Source organism: Apteryx mantelli, chromosome 5 (assembly GCF_036417845.1).
Source record: "Apteryx mantelli isolate bAptMan1 chromosome 5, bAptMan1.hap1, whole genome shotgun sequence".
Taxonomy (NCBI): Eukaryota; Metazoa; Chordata; class Aves; order Apterygiformes; family Apterygidae; genus Apteryx; species Apteryx mantelli.
Genome location: NC_089982.1, coordinates 34,240,142 through 34,256,869, shown reverse-complemented (window position 1 = coordinate 34,256,869; position 16,728 = coordinate 34,240,142). Strand labels below are relative to the sequence as shown.

The following is a 16,728-nucleotide window of genomic DNA, read 5'->3' as shown; positions in this document are numbered from 1 at the left end:
ATCACCTATGCATAGATTTAGCTGCTGTCTTTGAACTATCTGCATGTCTGCATTTCATTTTACCTATTTTTACCTACAAGATCCCGATGAATTGTATTTGCATAGAATTTTTAAAATATACTTTAAAAAAAGAGCTAAAGCTATGCTTTCTTGCTACACAGTATGACTTACAATTTTGTTTCAATCCTTTCCTTTTTACTGTCTCTGTCTTCACATCCTTTCTCATCCAAGAGTCTGGTAAAAAGCTTTTGAAGTCAGTGGAAGTTTTTCAAGAAATCAAGTGAGCTTTGATTAGGCCTCATTGACCTTAACATTTTCTGAACAGAAGCAACTGTACAGGTCCTCAGTAAATGTCTTCCATGTGCACAAAGCTTCTGAGACAGAGCAAAGCAGCTGGAAAGTTGCTTGGTTACTCAACCTAAGGAATCATCTACCATGGCAGGTGGCACATTCTTGCATGCAGAGTGCAAAAAGAGCACCAAATTGCATATATTAAGGATGTGATTAAATAGCTGTAGCAGCAAAAGACTTTTTATCGTTGAATTCTGTGGTTTGATTTTCTTTTAATAGATGACTGAAACTCCATTTCCATGGAGGAGTTCTTTAGCGATTCTTGTCACCTTGTTGTAACGATTGTTAATGTTGATGTGAAGTACCCATGAAACCTAGGCCTCCTTGTCAGAGTGGACTAGTGAATGTTCATCAGTGTTTTTTCTCTTTTCTTTAATTGTTCATAAGAAGCCTGAAGAGATTTTTGGTTTAATATGGTTTGATATCATGAACTAATTCAGTCTTTTGGGGCATATTTTTTTACTACAGCACATGCTAGTGGTAATTTTTTTATTTTTTTTTACAGCATTATGCAAGCATTTTGTTTGTCTTCATTTTTATTGGTTTTCTAATGGTAGGAGACAAAATATGTACAGAATCCTACTCTCTTGCATCTGGGTAACATTAGGGAAAGCAACTACAAAATACAGTGGAAGATTTCTCTTACACTTTTGAGAGCAAACTAAATACTTGATTAAGATACTGCTGGTGGTTCTTACCAGGTAACACATTGCTGCCAGCTTATATATCATTATTGTGCCAAGCAAGTTGTCAAATCAATTTTTGTATTTTTGTATAACCACCACAGAGATTATTAGGGCTTCAGGCTTCATAAATAGATTATTTTCCTGATTGCCACCCAAGAATGTAGGAAGGATGTGAATTTCACAGATACAATCCCACTCAAAATGGTACTTACACTTGTTTAAAGCATGGCTTCAAGAGTATCATGTGCCATCCATCTGTTTTCTTACAATACCTCTGTAACTCAAGGAAGTGGGACTGAGGTAATGAATTTTTTCATTTGTTGCAGGATCAGAGCTTGTACATAGAGTTATTACAGATCAACTCTTATGTGTTACTGCCATAACTTGTTCAAGTCTCCCCCCATCACACTCCATCAATGGACTTTGTGGTTTTGGCTGTTTCTGTGGGAAATTCAACCAGTGCATTGTAGTCTGTTGGTTGGTTCAGTGCTTGCAGCAGAAGAGTTCACCAAGAATGATAAAAGCCTAGAAGCAAAACCTTCCATTTCTGTAACTTACCAAATTCCGAATACTTTGCTTGCACTGGAACATGGTTTTCTTGGTTTTCTTATTGTATTACAGTTTTTTTTTCTCTGTTCTTTTAGCTGTAAGATAAACATTTGGAGAGGGCAAGAGAGCATGCAAGTGAGAGCAGGAGTGGGAAAGAAGGAAAATGATGTGAAAGGAAGAGTCCATGAAATGGCTCTGTTTTGCCATTCCTCTAAGGTCACTGGTTAGAACTTCTTAATGTCTCAGTCTATTTACCTTTTCTTTTGATAATATTAGCTTGAGAGATTTAAAAGATAACATTAATAGACTCTTAGAGACTTTTAGGAATTAGAAAAAAAGACTGTTTTTACACAATCCTTTTTTTAATGGATTTATGCATTTGTTTACCTTTCCCATTATGGATGAGTTAGTGTGTTCCACAGCCATTTTGTTGTAACTATAACATGAAATGGTAGAAGCCTTTGGTTTCTTATTCATTGTATGCAGGTATATAGAGACATACACGTTTCAGTTGTTATTAGAAAAATAAAATAAAACAGCAAGATTTCGTAGATGGGGCACTGAAATACTTGTCACTGCTTCAAAACAGTAACAGAAGTTGAATGGAAACTAAAGAAAAACACAGCTACTCTAGTCAGCTGGTGTTGTACTGTGACTGTGGGGCAGTAGCTAAGTTCTTCCTCACTGGGATGTAAGATCTTTCTTATTAGGAGAGCTGAAGTAGGTCAAACCCTTGGACAATTTCTGCTATCACTAGATAAAGTTAGTTTCGTTTTGTCTGCTTACCAGATATCATTGGCAATATTGGATTTTGGTTCACCCAGAGATACTGAGTATATGTTTCTGAAGTCTTACACTTGCTTTTGGAGAGTTGCTTTGGTCAATTTTGACCTTGCAAGAAGGGTCGAGTTGTTTGTAACATGTTGCTTTGACAGACAGCAAATCTGTTTTTTAAAGGTTTTTTTTCTGTTTTTGCTTAACCTTTATCGGACTGAGTGTGTGTGTGTGGGGGGGGGGGTGTTGTTTGTTTGTTTTAGGTTAAGCTGTTTAAGTCTAAAAAAGTAATCTACCTTGAAGAAATATTTATGATAGTCTTTCACTATCACACTCACAATTTATCATGCTGGCAATCATTACTTGCAGGAGATTGGTTTTATATCTGTTCTGGTTTGCTATGGGAGTTTTTGCTAGCACCTTCATGGCCCTGTTATTTGTCTAATGTCTTTGACAGTATAAGTAGGTAATTTTTTTTTTAAGTATTATTAAAATGAAAATATTTCTGTTCCATAAGCTTTCCTAGTGAAGGTAATTTTAAGCAAGAGGATTTGAAATGACTTCTAGTTTAACCTTTTGTAATTAGAGGAGAAGAGATTCCACTATAATTCCCTTAACATCTGGTGAATAATCAGAATAAATAGATGGCAAATAGGAATTGAAATATAAATTCAAAGCAAAATTTGAGTCCAGAGGGTATTTGTAAATAGTATAGACCTAGTTAACTTAAAAATGTGTTTATATGCTTTTTTATTGGATATTGATCGTGCCATGTATGTCTGTGATACGTTTAGGAAGGTGTGGTCATTTCTTTCTCTGTTACTATCCGGAAATAGGGGAAAGTAGGGGGAAATAAGAAAGAAATATGGAAACTATCCAAGGGAAGAAAAAAGGAGACATAGACCTGTTCCATATAATAACCATGCAGACTCTCACAAACAGAATACAAATTTATTTCTTCTGTTCAACAAGCATTTCCTATAGTACCCCAAATTTTTTTAGAATACTACAGAATTTAGTGTCAGATATTTGGAACTTGGGCTGAGTTATGCAAAATGGGAATTGAAATAGTTACCAGCTGCAAACTTCTTATCTGGTTTCACTCAGATTTCCTTGAAGTTCATTGTCAGTATCAGCACAGAAATTAGCAGCATTAGCCTCTTTGATATCAAAGTCTAATATTTTCCATTTGTTTCAGCCTGTTAGCTGTTCTTAGAAGTCAGCTATTCTGAAACAATAGAAAATGCATTACAGTATTGTTATTCATCTGTAAAAAAATTAAGTGAACATACTTTAATTGATAGAATGTGTAACCAGACATTGCTCCAAAGCAATATCTCCAAAGGAAGCTTTAAATGGGTTGTGTTCCAAGAGGCAAAACTCTGCTCAAGTCTCCAGAAGTTGAGAGGCACACCCTCTGTGTTGATAGCACTCGTCTTGGCATAGACTGTCTCAGCTTCTCCTGTGTTCAGCTTCATCTTCTGTGTACACAGAAGGAACAGGCCTTATGCTCGTCCCAGTGCAGGGCCTGCACTCCTTTGCCCTGACTGGCTGCACAGTACAGGGATGAGGTAGAAGAGAGCAGGATTGTCTACTTCCAAAGCTAGGACTAGGAAAATACTTTCTAAGGTATTTGACTTTTCGCATGTCTTTTGAACTTTTGAACTTAAATGGCACCAGCAATGAGACTAAACTTTCCAAGGTCAGCCATGTTGCAAGCCATTGCTCTGGCTTGTGCCCTCCTTACCCAGTGGGTATTTCACCATGTTATTCAAGAAATGGATCATCAGGTCAACAGCAGTCACATTGGGCTTGTCCAGGAAAGAAATATCTCTGCATTTAGGCAGCTGCCTTTTCTGACACTGTAAAGGTTTATGAGGTTTCTTCGTGACTGCAGATAATAAATAAGTTATTCCTACCATTCTCAGATGGCAAAGTTCTTTCTCACTTCAGAGGTGCTGCCGGTTGTTCAGCCTCTAGTATGCCATTTTAAGAAGCATTCCCTAGTGACTGCCTGTAGTATCAACTATGTTCCTACATTTTGACATGATGATGTAATTTAGGGAATTATGAATGCAGTAACTTTCCAAGACAGCCATCGTGCTTATGAATACCTGCAGATTCAAACTGTGAATCAGGCGGCTGCCTCCTGCTGGAATACTTTAAAGATCAAACTATAACAAAAATCTCCTGCACTGACCCTTGATTTACAACATCTCCAAGGTGTCAGTGTAAAGACTCAACTTTTTCAGGGACCTGAAATGCATATTCAAATACGTTGCAAAGGAACATTGGCTCAGGGGAGGAATTTAATTTATGACTGACACTACTGTTTGCATTACAGATGGTCAGTTTTATCTCAGGCTAACGCTCAATCAAAGTCACCTTTTAGAAAATTTAGAGATTTTTTGTTTATAATGAAAGCTCTGCCCTACATTATGATTACCATACAGTAATGCAGTCTTTGTGCTGTGGACATGCGTGTTGTCAGTCATGATGTTATCATTACACGGAGAATGATAAACTTGGTAATATACCTTTCCTCTCTAATTAATTTGACTGTTAATGAAATTTAATGTATTTTAGTACTGACAATATAACAACCTAACTGAGATTATATTTTGTTCAGTAGGGAGTATGCAGGAGTATTATTTATAATGAACACATCCATTGATCTTTCCTCCTGCTTTTTCCTAAAACAGCCAGAGATTCAAAGAATTGTTGTTCTCCAAGGCAGGGATCACATTTGTAATTGTGATAAGTACTGATTGAAGAATGGCTGATTGAGGAACACACTTTTTTTAAAGATGGCTGTGATGAATATCCGTTCTGTTGTACTAGTCTGTCTACATCCCTTTGATCGTGTCCCAGCATGGTGAACCTAAATAGTGCTGAAATAGTATAAAATACTGATCTAAGGTTGTGCATGCTTTATTCCCTTTGAAAACTTCCAACCTTGACTTTGTCAAATAACATTGTTCTTATTAGATCTATCATCTTCAGACATCTTTGCTGAACCTTGTTCTCACTTCTGCAGTAAGTCAAGGAATTCTGTTGAAAAAAACAGCAATGTGTGAAATCAGAATTATCCCCCAAATGTTATATGGTACTATTATTTATATTTGTCATATAATATTGCCATATCATATTGTCATATGATATTATTAGCTGGAAGCAGCAATTGTGTGCCATGTTTGCATTTAAGAGATTGTGGTGCCAGACTCTTATATCCCTGCTCACAACTCTTCATTTTTTCCTGTGTTTATGGTTTGTATTAGTTTCTACACCTTGAGCTTTTATTTATTCTGGGTTCAAGGCAAAAAATATATTTTATCTGTGGTTTTTTGTGTATCAAAACTGCAATATTAGCATTTGTTTAACAGTGAGGTTATGTATCAGTCCTGTTCACTTGAAAAATGTGTGGAGTTTTCTTCCAATCCAAGTAGTAAATTTTGGACTTTTATGTTCTGTAAGATTATGATACATAGTCAGTTCATCATAGTTATCACAACTGGATCACATCACTATACCTTTTATTAAATTTTGTCAGTGTGAGGTACCAGATAACTTTTCATTGTTTTTATATACTGACACAGATTTTTGTAGTCATAGGCAGTGACCAAGCCATTGGGAAGGAGACTGCAAGTTCAGCTGATATCCTTCACTCTAGCCTATCACTAACAGCTTAAACAGAAGTTCCTTTGAGATTCAGTCAATCTTAGCAGAAGGGCTGGGTGCTGATTTAAGACCAGATCCAAAGTTTTTCTCTTCTGAGTAGTGTAGTTTCTAGGACTGAAGTTAAAGAGCATTTCTGAAGAATAAATGTGCACCAGCTAATCTGTCTGCAGAGTTATTTAATTAGTGTCATGATCTTTTCTGCAGATTCAAGGATTAGCATAAAGGAATTACTTGCCAAATCAGTACATCCATAGGTTGAAGATATCGTTCTCCCCTTATATGTTGTACGTTCTATTACTCAGTCATCAATTTTTCTGCAGTGATGTTCAGCAATCTGTTTACTTTTGGGAGTTCTTCTTAGGTTTGCAGCAGTTATTTCCTACTTTCAACTGAAATAATCTGCTGCATATCCAAATGACACTGCCATCACTCATTTTGCATGTCATGAAATTGCTGCCGAGCTTTCTTCATTGTGATATACAGCATGTAAGTGATGATGAAGCTCTTTTCCAGGGACAATTTACTTGCTTCATGAGCTCTTTGTATGGTAGTGAGCTAGATTCCATTCAAAAGCTTTTATTTCCACTTTGGGTACCCGCTTCACCTTCTCTCTTTTACAGGAGCTTGGCTGTAGAATGTCCTGGCCAAGTGTTGTAATATGAACACCTTTTGTGGTGCTCTGGAGCTTCTCTTATTGTCTGCAAGATGCAGTTATATAAAAAGTGATAGTTCTCTTGAAACAGGACAAGTGTCCTTCTTTGGACAACACAGCCAGCATTCCCTTGTGAGGATATCAAAGGATAGAGTGTATAAAAAGGCAGTGTCAGTGCGGGAAGAATCCAAGAATATCGAGAAGCTCCAGAGGTAGAAAATCAAAAGAAAGGGAGGAAGAGGCTGTTGTCAGTTATTTTAATGTTGATACTTGTCAGAAAAGTTCTGGCTTCTGTAAGGTTCCCAAAGAGACTCCAGCTGGTTACACTGTTGTGGAACTTCAGCCAACATCAAGCAGCTGGAGGGTTCAAGAAACCATACTGTTGCTGTCTTTCCTCATGCTCTGTTCTTCCTATGGCTCTGTAAAATGGCAATGTGGCAGTGTTTTTTACAGCTGAGTACACATTTCACCAGGTGTACCAAGGGAAGGGATAAAATTTGGACCGAAGTTTGGAAGAATGATCTAAAATCTGCAAGGCCTGAAGCATGAAAGAGTCGTGTCTTACATTTCTGTTCTACCTCTTGGCACTTCTCCAGAATTCAGACAAGAATCTGTGGTGTCTGGTGATCGATCTTTCTATTTTTATATATGGATTGTTAGCTACTGTATTCATTTCACTTATCTGCACTGTACCAGCATCCACAAAGCATGTTTATCATACTACCATTTCAAAAGCTTATAGCAGTCTGTTAGTCATTTATATTCTGTTGATAAAAGGCTCATTGTTAAAAATCATATTCTGTATATCAGTCTTGTGATAGTTTAGAGTTTTGGCAAATCATTTGTATAGATAACCAGAGATGACAGCTTGCGAATGGATTGGTGGCTTTTGAAATATTGATACTGTGAGAAAGCATAAATTAAATCTGATGCATTAGGTTGGATTAGGATCAAAGCCCAGATAGACCATGAATATATGCAAGATGATGACTGGGGAAGTAATTGCTAATGAAGAATTTATTAGGTAAGTTTTTCCAGTTTATCTGTGCAAACAGCTTGCAGAATTATTGAATGTATTTATTATTGTGAAGAATTCATAAGAATTCTCTGCTAAAATAGTCTGGAGCGATGGATTGTTCATAAACAGATTTATCATAAAATAAACTGATTGTTCATAAAACTGCACAATTTAGACTAATTAAATGAATTAGTTGGTATTGCTTCTTCTACAGCGGTCTATGTAATTAACCTAAACACAGAAATGAAGGTGATTCTTTGGAATATAGCTTTTAATATAATCAATACAAAAATATAAGGTCATGGAAAAACAAATTTCCACAGTTCCCATGATTTCTTTCAGGCCAAATACAGTTCAGCAAAGCAGAGACTTTTTCTCATTAGTTTCATCTGCAGATATTTTTCAAGGAACATCTGTCACGTTTTACAGACAATGTATTTGCTTAATAGTCTTTTGCATAATAAAAATCCAAGAATCCTCTGGGGCAAAAAATTGGCAAGGAAGTTTCTCAGTTTCTTTTTGATAAAAGTATTTTCTGACACAAAATTGGTTAGCCAAAAATTTAGTGTTTTATACCTGTTCTAGTTAACATGAAAAATGATTAAAGGTCACTTTTCCAGAGACTGTACAAAGTGTTGTTACCAGAAACACTGCAAAATAAAACAAGAGGCAGTATCTCTGCTTACACTTTCAAGTGTCTTTCTTATCAAGTCTTAAAGTCTCACTCTTAGCTTTCCTCAGGGGCAGGTTCTTTTTTCTTTTTTTTTCCTTTTTTTTTTTTAACGTCTCCTATTCTCATGTTCCTTTACTCTGCCTTTCATTTTCTCTCTCTTCTTTTTCTTTTTTCTTTGTGTCTGTCCAGACACACAGACTTTTGTAAGAAGTAATAGCTAGCAAAATTCCTACTTCCTGTGTGTCTTGTATGTATCTTTGCTGGATCATAGGCCTGATTTTGGGGCAGACTGTTACTGTTTGAGCTGCTTGGTTACATGGAGAAGCTTCATTTGTTCTTAACAGAAATTAAATGAAGAGTAGGAGTTGGACCTAACTCATAATAAGCAGGCTATGTAAGAATATGTATGTGGCTGACCTCTGATAAATTTGGTTTGTATCTCTGTAATGATATAAAGTTGCTCTAAGGGACAACTGGAAATTCCTCAGATAGTGATAAGGAGTGCCTTGGTAGCATGTATCCTTCTCTGTCCCTGCCCCAGCTCCCCTTCTTGAGCCCTCAGGTTTTAATTTTTTCCATCCTCTTCTAAAAGAGGGAATGTTTCTCCATAGGCCATGTCACAGCTAGACTGCTCTTATCTGTGACTGAGGTCAGAGGTGGCATAGAAGGTGCCACCAGAGAAGGCGGCAAGAATTAGTCAACCCTTAGGAATCACATTATACAAAACTACTTTTCTCCTGGTGTTTCTCCTAATTATACTGTTAAATGCAACTCCACTCTATCAGTGAAATCAGTTTACTTAGAAATGCAGTGATGATGATTTGCTGCAAATACTGAGTTCTCTTTTGCTGGAACAAAAATTTCTGGGCTTGTTGTCAGCTCCTGTACATCCATTTCTAAATTTTATGAATCTCTTCTGAAATTGTTTCTGTTTTTTCATTTTTATTTAAGTGTCATGGAAAATATTTTTGTCAGAACAAAGTTTTCCTGAGTCTAGTAGGATGCATGCCTGCTCCTTGCCTGAGTAACATATTAGACCTTATGTGCATGCCTGTGAAGAAGGAAGATTAAACAAGATTAGGGATTCACAGCAGCGTTTAGCTGATCTGCTCAGAATGGCCACTTGTGCCTTCTGAGCAAAAATATTCGCTCATAACAAATACCAGCCTAGGAGTATTCACTCATTACAATACAGCCTGGCCTTGTGTTGTACAACAGCAAAAACTAACCAACCAACCAAAAAACCTCCCCCAAACCCTTTCCAACTGTATCTATGTCAATACATGGAAAAGTGAAGGGGGAAGTTGTTTTGTTTTGTTTTTAATTTCTTGGAGTGTGAGTTATCTGAAAAAAAAACCCTCCTTGAGACATAGTAAAAGATTCATTATGTTCCAAATAGAGACAGAAAGACAAACTGATGATTTCCCAACAAACTGTATGTTCAAGTATTCCTGACCTATCCCCTTGTTCTCTTGTCCAAGAAATTTTGAAGGTTTTTAGTAGTGGGGAGATGAGTGCCCATTTATGACTTTACTGCTTAATTTTCTAGCTAAAATTATGCATTAATTCAGATTTTCTCCTCCATCTCATCACCTTTTCTAAATGATCTTACTTTTGGAACTGTTTTTCCTTTCATACATATGTATATCTACTTTCTTTTCTGAGCTGTGCTTTCTTTCTGTGCTTCTCAAACTTTTCACTCCTTTTATTCCCTTCACTGTTTTTTCCCCTGCACTTTCTTCCTACATTCCTAATCCCTTTCAGTAAGTTTTAGCTATCCTGCAAATCAAAGTCAACTGCAAATATGCTCACGTCTGCAGAGCAGCTATGGTGAAGAAATATTGCTTCACCTGTGGAGTTGTATAGAAACACTGCTAGCTACCCAGGCTACCACAAAGTCTGAGATGGTGGCTGAAAGTACTTTTCATCAGAGCAAAATGAAAAAAAGTGTTCTGCCATTTTGGGTATTAACATACTATTCTTTACTAATTTAGAACTGCTGAATATGGAAATATATATATGTGGCAATTCATCAGATAAGTGGTGAACAGTGTTTTATGGGTTCTTGATGTAAGCGGCTGGTTTTTTTCCTCTTACTTCTTATGTTGTCCATACCTTGTCTATTATCCATTAGTAATTAAAAGTTTCTGAAGTCATATGTTACAATCTTCTATTACAAAGCATACTGCATGCAGCATAAGGCCTAATTTTGCTAGAAAAAAATAATTAATGAGCTGAAAGTTTATGACTTCAGGAGCAGTTGTTATTTAATTACCTTTGTTGTATGCAAACAGGGAATGGGGCCTGATCATGTAAGACTTTTACAGAATACCTCTGAAGGGTTAATTTTCCAAAACAGAAGAAAATCATAAACTAAATTTTGTTGGCTTTGTTAAACAGCTTTATGTTCATAATTTGATTTTTTTCCTCTGTTTTCCTTCATGTAATAGAGACTAACTGCTATTTTTAATAAATGGTTTTCCTGAAAACGAGAAGCTTAGTCACAACCTCCAAATATTTTGCACAATTCATCATTCATAATTCAGGATACGATATCTTCCCTATGTGATACTACATGTTGCCTACATTTACTAGGAACAGCTGAATTCAGGTCATTGTCATTATTTGATGTTGATAGGCACATACTAGCATTGTTAAAAAGAGTCATTAATGCAAGACTACAATGTGACCTGCCCAAAGCCTCCCAAAGAGTTATTTTCACAGCTTAATCCTGCTCCTGACAGAAATAATCTTTGCAGAACTAGTCTTTGGGAGTTAATAGGTAGCTCAGTTAGGGAGCTGGAGTGCTGAAGCACAGGCAGTGACCCCTGAACTAGCCTCCAGCCTGTGGAAGATGTGGAGAGGTTGGCATGGAAGGTTTTGGAGAGTGGGACATTGTTTTTAGTGTTATGTATCTCTTTCCATCGTATACATGGATAAACAAGTAGACTGGATTTGTCCTGATGCTGGTACAAGTATATTTAAGCAATGACTCTAGGGAATTCTAGCTGTGTTTTACTAACTGGATGTAGTATTCAGGATGTTTTTTCTGTGACACAGGGTGGAACATGTTAAGGAGTCAACTCTTTCGACTGAACTGGGCTTGGATTTCCTTGGAGAAGGAGTACTATGTTGTAGATGAGAACTCCAAATTTTTGGAGGTGACCATCAGACGCAGAGGATATCTGGGAGAGACCTCTTTTACCAGTAAGTAAATCTTTAATGTTTGAAATTTCTTGCACCAGGAAAGGCACCTGTTAAGGAGCTGTTCCATAGTTGCTAGCTCCTCTGTTTGCTTAATATATGCCAAAGAATTACCATAACAATGGTATAGATTTTTATTGCTCAAACATGGCTTTGTATTTCATTTTCCACTGCTGCCGCCCCAGAAATCTGAGTACATTACATGGAGACAGGTTTTTTTGTTGTTGTTTATTTCTACCTCTATATCTATCCATCTATAGATAGATAGATAAATGTATACAGACACATATTTATGTGTAATTTTTTATATAAAGCCTCCTTTAGGCAGTACCATCCTCCTTGGATGAAATCCCCCAGCTTCTGTGTATGTATTAGTAGAAGTAAGAACAGATCATCAAAATAAATTTCTGCTCTTTGCCTCAGTGTCTCTCTTCTGATGTTGCTAAACAATGAAACAGCAATTGGGATGCTTGAAGTGTCTCCTGTTCTGTGTCCATTCCATCTTGGAAAATGATAATTGTTGTTATTTTAGCAAGAGGATACATTTCATAACATATTTGCTTTGGTTTAAAAATAAATACCTAAATAAATAGATAAAACATTTTTTGTCCTAGATGACTTGAAACAGCTGGTCTCTGCTTGCAGAACCAATTTGTGGAGAAGTTAGCTACAGCTCCTGTCTTACAAAGGCAGCGTTACACAGACCTTTGAGCTATATGAAAAGTTACTCGTAATTCTCAAAGGGCCATCTGCTAGCAAAGGTGGTAGGTGTGGAGCACACTGAAGTTGTGAGTGTGATATCATGGGATAGCAGAGCTCCCACTCATGACAGCTTTGCAGTCAAGCAAATAGAAATCATAGAAATCCCCAACCAAACATAAGCATCTCACTTTTGTCCTCTTTGTACCAGTGTAACAACTGAGAGCACTAAGCAGAAACATCCTTTTTCTCCCTGATTTTAAAAACAAAGGAAAAGGAAAAAAAAAGTTTAAGGTTTTAGGCTTTTTATCATTTTATCCCATGCATGACAATATTTGTTTTGCAAAACACGAATGTAACGTATCAGGCTATTATCTGAGTATTAAATCAGGCTTTTAATACAGAATCACAGAATCGCTGAGGTTGGAAGGGACCTCTGGAGATCATCTAGTCCAACCCCCCTGCTCAAGCAGGGTCACCTAGAGCACATTGCACAGGATTGCATCCAGGCGCATTTTGAATATCTCCAGAGAAGGAGACTCCACAACCTCTCTGGGCAACCTGTTCCAGTGCTCTGTCACCCTCACAGTGAAAAAGTATTTCCTCATGTTCAGATGGAAGCGTCTGTGTTTCAGTTTGTGCCTGTTGCCTCGCGTCCTGTCACTGGGCACCACTGAAAAGAGTCTGGTCCCATCCTCTCGACACCCTCCCTTCACATACTTGTACACATTGATAAGATCTCCTCTCAGCCTTCTCTTCTCCAAGCTAAACAGGCCCAGCTCTCTCAGCCTTTCCTCCTAAGAGAGATGCTCCAGTCCCCTAATCATCTTTGTAGCCCTTCGCTGGACTTGCTCCAGTAGTGCCACATCCCTCTTGTACTGGGGAGCCCAGAACTGGACGCAGTACTCCAGATGTGGCCTCACCAGGGCTGAGTAGAGGGGGAGAATCACCTCCCTCGACCTGCTGGCAACACTCTTCCTGATGCACCCCAGGATACCATTGGCCTTCTTGGCCACAAGGGCATATTGCTGCCTCATGCTTCACTTGGTGTCCACCAGCACTCCCAGGTCCTTCTCCGCAGAGCTGCTTTCCAGCAGGTCGACCCCCAACCTGTCCTGGTGCCTGGGGTTATTCCTCCCTAGGTGCAGGACCCTGCACTTGCCTTTGTTGAACTTCATGAGGTTCCTCTCCGCCCACCTCTCCAGCCTGTCCAGGTCTCTCTGAATGGCAGCACAGCCCTCTGGTGTATCGGCCACTCCTCCCAGTTTTGTATCGTCAGCAAACTTGCTGAGGGTGCACTCTGTCCCTTCACCCAGGTCATTGATGAAGAAGTTGAACAAGACTGGACCCAGGACTGACCCCTGGGGGCACCGCTAGCTACAGGCCTCCGACTAGACTCTGCGCTGCTGATCACAACTCTGAGCTCTGCCATTCAGCCAGTTCTCAATGCACCTCACTGTCCACTCATTCAGCCCACGCTTCCTGAGCTTGTCTATGAGGATGTTATGGGAGACAGTGTCAAAAGCCTTGCTGAAGTCAAGGTAGACAACATCCACTGCTCTCCCCTCATCTACCCAGCCAGTCATTCCATCAGAGAAGGCTATCAGATTGGTTAAGCATGATTTCCCCTTGGTGAAGCCATGCTGACTACTCCTGATCACTTTCTTGTCCTCCACATGCTTGGAGATGGCCTCCAAGATGAGCTGCTCCATCACCTTTCCAGGGATGGAGGTGAGGCTGACTGGCCTGTAGTTCCCTGGGTCCTCCTTCTTGCCCTTTTTGAAGACTGGGGTGACATTGGCTTTCTTCCAGTCTTCAGGCACCTCTCCTGTTCTCCATGACCTTTCAAAGATGATGGAGAGTGGCTTAGCAATGACATCCGCCAGCTCCCTCAGCACTCGTGGGTGCATCCCATCCGGGCCCATGGATTTGTGGGTGTCAGGTTTGCTTAAATGATCTCTAACCCACTCCTCCTCCACCAAGGGAAAGTCTTCCTTTCTCCAGACTTTCTCTCTTGCCTCCAGGATCTGGGGTTCCTGAGGGCTGGCCTCAGCAGTAAAGACTGAAGCAAAGGCAGCATTCAGTAACTCTGCCTTCTCTGCATCCTTCGTCACCAGGGCACCCACCCCATTCAGCAAAGGGCCCACATTTTCCCTAGTCTTCCTCTTGCTACTGATGTATTTGAAGAAGCCCTTCTTGTTGTCCTTGACATCTCTCGCCAGATTAATTCCAAACGGGCCTTAGCCTTCCTCGTCACATCCCTGCATACTCTGACAATGTTCCTATATTCCTCCCAAGTGGCCTGTCCCCCTTTCCACTTTCTGTATACTTCCTTCTTCTGGTTGAGTTTTGCCAGGAGCTCCTTGCTCATCCATGCAGGTCTCCTACCTCCTTTGCTTGACTTCCTACTCATAGGGATGCACCGCTCTTGAGCCTGGAGGAGGTGATGTTTGAATATTAACCAGCTCTCTTGAATGCCCCTTCCTTCTAGGGCCCTAACCCATGGGATTCCTCCAAGTAGGTCCCTGAAGAGGCCAAAGTTTGCTCTCCTGAAGTCCAGGGTTGCAATCCTACTTAGTGCCCTGCCTCCTCCTCGCAGGATCCTGAACTCCACCATCTCGTGGTCACTGCAGCCAAGGCAGCCCCCAACCTTCACATCTTCCACCAGTCCTTCTTTGTTTGTTAGTACGAGGTCCAGCAGCACACCTCTCCTTGTTGGCTCCTCCACCACCTGTGTCAAGAAGTTGTCACCAATGCTCTGCAGGAACCTCCGGGACTGTTTGTGCCTAGCTGTGTTGTCTCTCCAGCAGATATCAGGGTGGTTGAAGTCCCCCATGAGAACCAGGGCCTGGGATTGTGAGGCTACTTCCAGCTGTCTGTAGAAGGCCTCATCGACTTCCTCTTCCTGATCAGGTGGCCTGTAGTAAACACCCACAACAGTGTCACCCATGCTAGCCTGCCCTTTAATCCTTACCCATAAGCACTCAACTCGCTCTTCATCCACCCCTAGGCACAGCTCAGTACAGTCCAGTTGCTCTCTCACATAAAGAGCAACTCCACCACCTCGCTTTCCTGGCCTGTCTTTCCTAAAAAGCACGTAGCTCTCCATGACAGCACTGCAGTCATGCGAGCTATCCCACCATGTCTCTGTAATGGCAATGAGATCATGGCCCTGTGACCGCACACACATCTCTAGTTCTTCCTGTTTGTTCCCCATGCTGCGTGCATTGGTGTACAGGCATTTCAGGGAGGTGATCGAGCATGCAGGTTTCCCAGGAGGGATACCAGAGGATCCTCCATAGCCACATCCCATGCACACTTCCCTGGCTGCATTCACCTGCTGGAGGCATCCCGACTTGAGCAGTCTTTTGCCAGCTACCCTGGCACTATAACTCTTCCCTTCCCCCATCTTTCCTAGTTTAAAGCCCTCCTTACCAGGTTGGCCAACCTGTTGGCAAAGACCCGCATGCCCCGCCTCGTGGGGTGGATCCCATCTCTCGCCATCAGTTGTCAATCTTCAAACAGGGTCCCATGGTCGTAGAAACCAAAACCTTGTTGCCAACACCAGCGGCGCAGCCAGTCGTTAACTTGGAAAGTCCGTCTCCTCCTCCTCTCATCCATCCCCCTCACTTTTTCATATGCGAGTGACTAAATTATACCTTCAATATAACCTTAAACACCTTAATTGACATGCATAAATGTCTGACAGGCTGATACATCTTTTCTGAAGGCATAACTGGAATACTTGATCAATAAATTTTTTTACAGATAGGAAACTTGGCCTTGTTGAACAGGGCTTTTATTTGATAAATACCCTTATGCCTCAATAACTTTGTTGATGTTTATGTAGGTTTTAAGTACCCAGGAGGAGAAAGTCAGAAGAATTATTCATGCAAATAAAAAATTTGTTATGTACACAAATGTTTGCAGGACCCTATCCTAATTACCTGTTTTTTATGAGCTATACAACATGGCCCTAAAGAAAGTGTGATATAATCATCTTAACAGCTGGTTTTCCTGAAGTTTGGTAATTGCCAGATTATTATTTGAAAACTAATTTTAATTTCATTAAAATATTAAAATGTGTGGAAAGTAATTCCTCCAAATTTTTACTCAGGTATTGGAACCAAAGATGGCACAGCAGTAAAGGACAAAGACTTCAAAGGGAAAGCTCAGAAACAGGTCCAGTTCAATCCAGGACAGGCTTCTGCTACCTGGCGAGTGAGAATTTTTGTAGACAATGAATATGAAGCATCTGAAACATTCCAGATTATTTTGTCTGATCCTGTTATGGCTGCCCTTGAGATTCCAGTAGCAGCAACAGTTGAGATTGTGGATCCTGGTGATGGTATGTATCACTTCCCATTCCATGATGCAAAATTTGCAATTAGGTGCAGTACTATTCAGTTGCGTGTCCTGTGGATACCCATATGCCATGTCTATC

At 39.8% G+C, this 16,728-nt stretch overlaps 1 protein-coding gene across 1 annotated transcript in view; it reads left to right on the top strand.

Moving 5' to 3' along the window:
- FREM3 (FRAS1 related extracellular matrix 3) overlaps positions 1–16,728 on the top strand; it is a 68,210-nt gene that overhangs the window by 19,219 nt on the left and 32,263 nt on the right. Inside the window, 2 exon segments of the mRNA XM_013951556.2 lie at positions 11,442–11,588; positions 16,402–16,632. Coding sequence (XP_013807010.2) covers positions 11,442–11,588; positions 16,402–16,632 — 378 coding nt within the window.